This window comes from Lactuca virosa, chromosome 8 (genome assembly GCF_052849685.1).
Source record: "Lactuca virosa cultivar CGN04683 chromosome 8, Lactuca_virosa_CGN04683_v6, whole genome shotgun sequence".
In the NCBI taxonomy this organism is placed as follows: domain Eukaryota; kingdom Viridiplantae; phylum Streptophyta; class Magnoliopsida; order Asterales; family Asteraceae; genus Lactuca; species Lactuca virosa.
Genome location: NC_136433.1, coordinates 315,358,053 through 315,366,162, shown reverse-complemented (window position 1 = coordinate 315,366,162; position 8,110 = coordinate 315,358,053). Strand labels below are relative to the sequence as shown.

Below are 8,110 nucleotides of genomic sequence, written 5' to 3'. Positions count from 1 at the left end.
TCATGTCAAGGTCTTAAATCTTAAGAATGTTTGTGATAAGACCTTTGGTCAATGGGATTGGGTTTCTAATAATAGTAGCTGTGAGGCTGGAACTAGAATAATTGTTGGATGGAATCCAAGACTTTTTGATGTGATGGTGATTTCTCAGTCTAGACAAGTTATTCACTGTTATGTTAGATTCTGTGATTCCAATTATAGCATGTATTTGTCTTTTATATATGCTGCTTCGAATTATCTTGAGAGAAGGTTATTATGGGATAATTTGAAGAAACATAGTTTGGTTGTAAAGAAGGAAGCATGGGGAATATTAGGTGATTTTAATGTTGCTTTAAAACCATCGGAATATTCTGAAGGTTGTTCCAAAACGCCTAAAGGAGTTGATGATTTTATTGACTGTATAAACTTTATTGAAGTTGAGGATCTGAATTCCTCTGGGTTTCAGTTTACTTGGAATAAAACTCCTGCTGGGAATAAGGGCCTTTTGAAGAAGTTAGATAGGGTGATGGCCAATTTGAAATTTGTTTCGGATCATCCTTTAGCTCATGCTGTTTTTAAACCTTATAGGGTGTCGGATCATTGTCCTGCTATTTTAAATGTTCCTGTTGGCAAATTGAGATGGAAACCTTCTTTTAGGTTTGCTAATTTTATCACTGAAAAGGTGGAGTTCTTACCCCTGGTTAAGGAAGTTTGGGATGCTAATATTGAAGGTTTTTTTATGTTCAAAGTGTGCCAAAAGTTGAAGATTCTTAAAAAGCATTGTAGGGAGCTTTGCAATAAGCACAGGGGTTCTGGGAAGAGAATCCAAATTTTAAGAAAGGAGTTGGAAAGTAAACAATCTGAAATTGATCTTAATCCTTTTGATTGTAAGATTATGGAGGAGCATACTAATATTCTTTTTAATTTTAATGTTGCTTGTAATGATGAAGAAAAGCTTCTTTTCTAGAGATCTAAGATAAATTGGTTACAGGAAGGGGACAATAATACAAAGTTTTTTCATAGAGTTGTGAAGAGCAGGGGCAATAGAAATCATATTCTGATGGTTATTGATGAAGATGGAAGATGGGTTAGTGGGAAGGCTATGAAGGATAAATTTGTTACTCATTTCAATAAGTTTTTGGGTTGTAAAGATGTTACTAAGTTTTCGTGTTTAAATGATGGTTTCTTTCATAATAAATTCGATAGTAGGGTGGCTGCTAATATGATTAGAGTGGTGACTGATGAAGAAATCAAAGTGGCGATGTTTGATATAGATGAAAATCGTGCCCCTGGACCTGATGGATACTCCTCCAAAATTTTTAAAAGTTCTTGGAACATTGTTGGGCAGGAGGTGTGTAAAGCTGTGAGGGAATTTTTTTGGACTGGTAAATTGTTGAAGGGGATTAATGCTACGAGAATAGTGTTGGTTCCTAAAGTGGAGTTCCCGAGGAAAGTTTCTGATTTCCGTCCTATAGCCTGCTGTAACACTTTATATAAGTGTATTAGTAAGATTATAGTGAACAGAATTAGAAATAGTTTGGGTGATATTGTGAGCAAAAATCAATCAGCTTTCATTCATGGAAGATCTATTGTGGATAATATTCTCCTTGCTCAGGAGCTGATGGTGGGGTATAAAAATAAGAGGGGAGTTCCCAAATGCACCATAAAGATTGATATTCAAAAGGCATATGATACGGTGGATTGGAATTTTCTTAGTAGAATTCTGCAGGGGTTTGGTTTTCATTCGATAATGATTCAGTGGATTATGGCTTGTGTTTCTACTCCTTGGTTCATGCTTAACTTTAATGGTGAAGATCATGGGTATTTTGAAGGAAATACCTATTTACTATAGTTATGGAGGTGTTTAATATCATCCTTTTGAAGAAAATTGAAGCTGGCTAGAATTTTAAATTTCATAGTAAGTGTATGTCCCTTAAAATTACTCATTTATGCTTTGCTGATGATTTGTTAGTATTTTCTTATGGAAATGGGAATTCTGCTAGAGTTATAAGGGATGCTCTTGATGAGTTCAAAAAAGTTTCAGGGTTGAAGGTAAGCATGGAAAAAAGCCAGATTTTCTTCAATTGTGTTAAACCCAATATGAGAAGGATTATCTTGGGCATTCTTCCTTTTGATATTGGGAGATTTCCTTTTAAGTATTTGGGAATTCCTATGTGTGTTACAAAATTATTTGATAGAGATTGTAAACAGCTTATTGAGAAGATTAAGATGAGAATTTTCAATTGGAAAAGCAAGGCTTTATCGTTTACTGGAAGGCTGAAGCTCATTAATTCTGTTTTGACATCTATTCATGTGTATTGGGCTTCGATTTTTAAAATTCCCATTGCTACTATTAAAGAGATTGAAAAGCTTTGTAGAAGTTTCTTGTGGGCGAATGGTGAGGTAGTCAAAGGGAAAGCTAAAGTCAAGTGGAATGATATCTGTAAGCCGAAAATTTATGGTGGTTTAGGAGTGAAGAATTTAAGGAAATGGAATGATGCTTTGTTAGCTAAACATATGTGGAATGTGATTAATAGCAAAAATTCTCTGTGGGTTCAGTGGGTGAAATCCAATTACATTGGAAACAGGAATTTTTTGGGATATTTTGCAGAAGAAGAGTATGAGTTGGACTTGGAAGAGGTTCCTTGAGGTGAGAAAAATTGTTAGGCCCCATGTTGTTTCGTGTGTGGGAAACGGGATGAATACTTCTCTCTGGCATGATTGGTGGCACCCAATTGGTATTTTATGTTCTATTATATCTAGAAGAGATTGGGTTAGCAATGGGTTTAGTGATTCTTCCTTGGTCAGTGATGTTCTAGTCTATGATTGCTATACTTGGCCGGTTGAGTGGGTTAATATATTCCCTGGATTGAAGGATGCTCCCATGTTTTGTATTGAGCCTAATCTGAGGGATGTTGCAGGTTGGAGAGATAAGAAAGGAATATGTAAACAATTTTCATGCAAACAGGTGTGGTGTGATATAAATAATTTTGAAGACCAAGTTCCTTGGCATGATATTGTTTGGTATGGTAATTGCATTCCTCGAAATTCGTTTATTTTGTGGATGGCTATTTTGAAGATTGAAGACCCAGGATCGTGTCAGAGGTTGGGAAGTTTCTGGTAACTTACTTTGTCCTTTTTGTGCTGTTACTCCTGATTCACATGTTCATCTCTTCTTTAAATGTGATTATTCTCAACTTATTTGGAGGTATTTTTGTAATAAGATTGGTCTTAATCTTTATATGGATGATTGGAATGAATTGATTATGAAGCTGTGCAGTTTGTTTAAAAGGAATTCTGGTGAGAATCTGGTTAATAAATGTGTTTTTGCTAGTTGTGTTGCACATATTTGGAAGGAGAGAAATTCTAGACTATTTAGTAACAGGAGAAATTCGTATAAGGGGCTGATTGCTTGTATTGAAAGTGAAATACATTTAATGCTGTTGGGGTTGAGGAAAAAGGCTAAGATGGTCAATGATAATGTTTTTAAGGCCTGGGGTATTTCTGGAATGGAAAAAGTTTAAGTAATGGATGCTATTTTCTGGTTTTTTAGTTTGTTGGTTGGTGGCTATTGGTTTTGGGGTTGGCATAGAAGGATGTTTAACTTTGGTGATCTTAATGCTATGGATTGGTGGGGGCATTTTTGGAATAAGTTTCTTTACAAAGGAATTGACGGATTGTGTTACTGGTTTGAGAGTTTGCTCTCAAATCATGTGACTTGTACCTATGGGATTTTCTGTTTGAATATGATCTTTATTGAGATTATCCAAATGGAGAATCCTAGACATGTGATTGATGCCATGTCTAGTATGAAACTTGTTCTGATTTCTTGGAGTTTTGGTGTTAGTTTGTTGTGGTTTGGCTTGTGCTTGATATGCAGGAATTTTTTGCAAAGGTCGGGTTTGGATCATGTTTGCAAGCAGATGGAGTCTTTTCTGTTGAAGACTAAGTGGAGGATTGATGAGAGGAGAAGTGACAGAAGATGCGGGATTGATAAATTGATGGGGTTTTTTTATAGTTGCAATTATGAGTGTTATAATTGTGTTATCTTTTATTGGTTCTATGTTATGTATTGTGTAGGGAGTATTGTGGTTTTGTTGGGTTTTTTCTTAAAGCTTGGCCTTCGGACTTTGGGTTTTTTTAAGGGCCTTACCCCTTGCTTAGGTATTAATGATCTTTGGGGATTTTGGTGGTGCAAGGGGGTGAAGTTACCTTTTTTCCCACTTTCAATAAGTCTTTGGGCTAGCTTTAAGGATAATAAGGTTTTTTGGGTTTTTGGGTGGTTAAGTCTGGTTATTAAAAAGTGGCTTGGTAGTTGGTTATGGATAGGTTGGTTAGATTTGTATTTTGTTTGACTATTTTATTTCCGTTTGTTTTTGTATTCTTTTATTCTTTTTAATAAAGTTTCCTGAGCTTTGGCTCTTTCAAAAAAAAAGAATTAAACAATGCTCATCAAAGATTTGCTAAATTGCATAGACTACTTCTATTGAGGAACTCAAGAATTAAACAACGCTCATAAAAGCTTTGCTAAATTGGATACACTTCTATTGTGAAAATCAAGAATTACGCAATAATCATCAAAGCTTTGCTAAATTGCATAAACTAATTCTATTGTAGAACTCAAAATGTAAACAATGTTCATCAAGGCTTTACTAAATTGCATAGACTTCTATTGTGGAACTCAAGAATTAAACAAAGCTCATCAAAGGTTTGCTAAATTGCATAGACTTCTATTGTGGAACTCAAGAATCAAATAATGCTCATCAAAGCTTTGCTAAATTGCATAGACTTCTATTATGGAACTCAAGAATTAAACAATGTTCATCAAACCTTTGCTAAATCACATAGAATACTTCTATTGTAGAACCCAATAATTAAACGATGATCATCATAGCTTTGCTAAATTGCATCTACTTCTATTGTAGGACGCAAGAATTAAACAAAGCGCATCAAAGCTTTGCTGAATTGCGTAGATTTCTATTGTGGAATTCAAGAATTAAACAATGCTCATCAAAGCTTTGCTAAATTGCATATACTACTTCTATTGTAGAAATCAAGAATTCAACAATGCTCATCAAAGCTTTGTGTGACAACCCGTAAATCTTTGCCTTGAAAAGCCCAGCCAGTCAACTCAACTAAGTGTTAGACTCGTTTATGCTATCATTTAGCCTTGTTTAGAGTCTGTTTAAAGGTTCAAAGCTCAGTACATTCAAGCCTCGAGTATAGGAATGGATCGCGTACACGTCTAGCATCAAAATCGAGCCTTACACTTCAACTTAAGGAGTGTACGGCCGCACACATGGGTGTGCGGCCGCACATCCCTCTCCTGGCAGCACACTCACGTGTATAAGTTTAGAACTCAGCCTCTTTTCATCCCTTTTCACCCTCCCAAGCCTAGAACACGATTTCTCTCTCAACTATCATCCGATTTGCAGCGTAGATCTATGAGTTTGTAAGTGTTCTTCCTTAGATTTGTTGTTAATCTTCATAAGCTAGTAACATCCTTTGATTTCATCCATTTGAAATTAATTTTTGCTAGATCTTCAAATCTCACCAAGAACACCAAGAACACACACTTGTTCTTGGTGATTTTGAGCCTTCTCGAGCCTCCGGATCGTAAGTACTCTTTCCCAATGCTTGAATCTTGTTTAGAACACTTGATTTAGCCTTAGAAAATGCCCAGAACTCTAATATATGGTGTGTGCGGCCGCACACACAGGTGTGGCCGTACACCCCTCAAACACCCTCAAAACACCCTCCAAACACCCCTAAAGGCTTCCATATTGTAAGTACCATTCCCTAAGCTTGTTACTTACTAGATATGAGCCTTAGAAAACGTCCAAACCATGTTCATCAAGGAGTGTGCGGCCGCACACACTCCATGTGGCCGTACACCCCTTTGTTTAATGCTTAAGGGCCTCCAAAGTGCCTTTCTAACTTCAACACTTGATGAGCATTAGTCCTACAAGCTTCCCTATCATTAGAATAGACTTTTGTGCACTCATTACCATCTGTGTGCAGCCGCACACTTCCTGGCCGCACACTCCTCAAAGTGGTCGTACACTCCCTTTAGATGAATCACATGTGATTCCAACACTTGGTCAAAGTGTTTCCTAGTCCCGTAAGGTGTTTCCTTGCATTTGGTTGCTTCTAAACACTATATTTATGTCAATATATGCCATTATATGTTATTTAGGACTCGTTAAGTCTCGGGACTTCATTCGTGGAACTTCTCATCCTTACACGCATATTCGTTTGAATCACCCACATAAGGTGAGTTCATACCCCGTAATCAATCTTTTAAAATGTTTTAAATGCTTTTAAGGGGGGATGCAAGTTGAACACAATGATAATTGTGTAATTGGTTGTTATAAACCTCTTTCAAAAAATTGCTTATGTCTTTTATAAGTGATCAAAACATTTCAAAAACTCTTTTAAAGTTATGTTACTTTATAGTTTAACAAAACTCCGTTTTTAAAGTACAAGCATAACTTTGTAGAAAAATGAGTCTTTTCAGTAACAGTTCAAGTATAATACTAGTAAACTATAAGGGGTATAGTTTAGGGGTTCAGTTCATACTAGATACTAGTGCATACTATAAAGAGAAACAGGGAGGTAGAAACAATACACGAAAACAAAGAGAACATACTAAGATACTATAACAGAAAGAACATACTAAGATACTATAACAGAACGAACTTACTAAGATGCTATAGCATAGAACAACTACAGGATCTAATTATACCAATGAATCACTAACTCATTGTTCTAAACAAAAGGTGATAGTTAAATTGGGTATATATGATCGTATAACTTTAATGTGATTCTACTTCACGGTTCAGCAACTGGGTTGCTGAAGTCGCGTTTGGTCCTCAGAATCTCTTGCAGGGAGAGCGTATAGTATGGGTGCTATCCATCACATTATGACCTTAATAAGACAAACATGTTTTGAGGTAACCAGTACGTCAGGATGTCAATTCAAAAGACAACTGGGTACTTATAATTTCCCATTACTTTCATTTTGTGACAGTTCCAATTGAAAGTTAATGCAAATTATTTTCGAGTCAAGATAGTTATAAACTTGGGAAAACTTACATTTTACAAACGACAAACAGAACAGTCGAGCCTAGTACATTCAGTAGAAAGGGGGCCTATAATGCTAACTTTATGATTCCTTAGGGTATGTGTCACACCCCAAAACCGAGAACGGCGGAATACGTTCTTGGGTGGAGGACGTCATGTACAGTATCATAACAATGCATAATAGTAAAGACAAGCAACAACATCCATTGCATTAATATAATAATTGTAATACAAGCGTGTTCTGTATAGTTTGTTAGACACCAAAAGTATAATCAAAATAAAGAGGAGTCTTGTATGTGCTCCATCTTCTCAAAAGCTGCATCTGTACCTGTCTACTGATGACCTGAGAATACAAGTTATTTTGAAAGCGAGTATCAGCATAAAGCTGGTGAGTTCATGAGTATTTAGTGTCATTGCTTGTATAAAAATGATTACAACCATGTAGTATAATAATTGATCTCAATGTTGGAAAATAGTATGCTCCCTAGGAAAAACCCTATGTTTTCCAGTAAAAGTGGTCTTCTACCAAGACCCGGTTGTATGTATGTTTGACCCTTTGAAAATGTAAAAGTTTTCCCAGAGAAACTATTAGTAGGAAAATATAGTTTTAGACTTCATTCATGTAAAGTAATTGGGAAAATAGTGTTTTACCCCAGCAGTATCACTGCCAGCTAATGAAATGAAAATGCAGACTCCAGGTAGTATTAAATGTACAATACACCTCGGGGAGTCTGTTTTGCCTTTAATTCTTAATGTATTAATTAAAGGTCGAAATGTGAACTTGTATGTAACCATGCTGATTGACGATCGAATCCCTGATGACCCTCCGAGTCATCTGTAGAAATGTGACATTTTGTCACCCCTGGGCCTAGTCGGCTCGGACTGTAGCTAGCAGCCGGGATGTGGGAGTGTCTGTCCCGTATAGATCTATACACATAATGCCCGCTCTCCCTCCAGGAGACTCTGGTTACACGGTGATAGCACAGTGAAGTGTCGTATCGAGAGATAGTATGTCACATTCAGTTGTAGTATGTTCTCTTTGTATAATGTA

The 8,110-nt window shown here is 36.3% G+C and overlaps 1 protein-coding gene across 1 annotated transcript; it reads left to right on the top strand.

Moving 5' to 3' along the window:
• Positions 1 to 1,902: 1,902 nt before the first annotated feature.
• Positions 1,903 to 3,500, top strand: LOC145131714 (uncharacterized). The gene is made up of 2 exons (XM_079066371.1): positions 1,903 to 2,594; positions 3,056 to 3,500. Exons 1-2 carry the CDS (start codon positions 1,903 to 1,905, stop codon positions 3,498 to 3,500), a joined length of 1,137 nt encoding a protein of 378 aa, XP_078922497.1.
• The last annotated feature ends 4,610 nt before the right edge of the window (positions 3,501 to 8,110 follow it).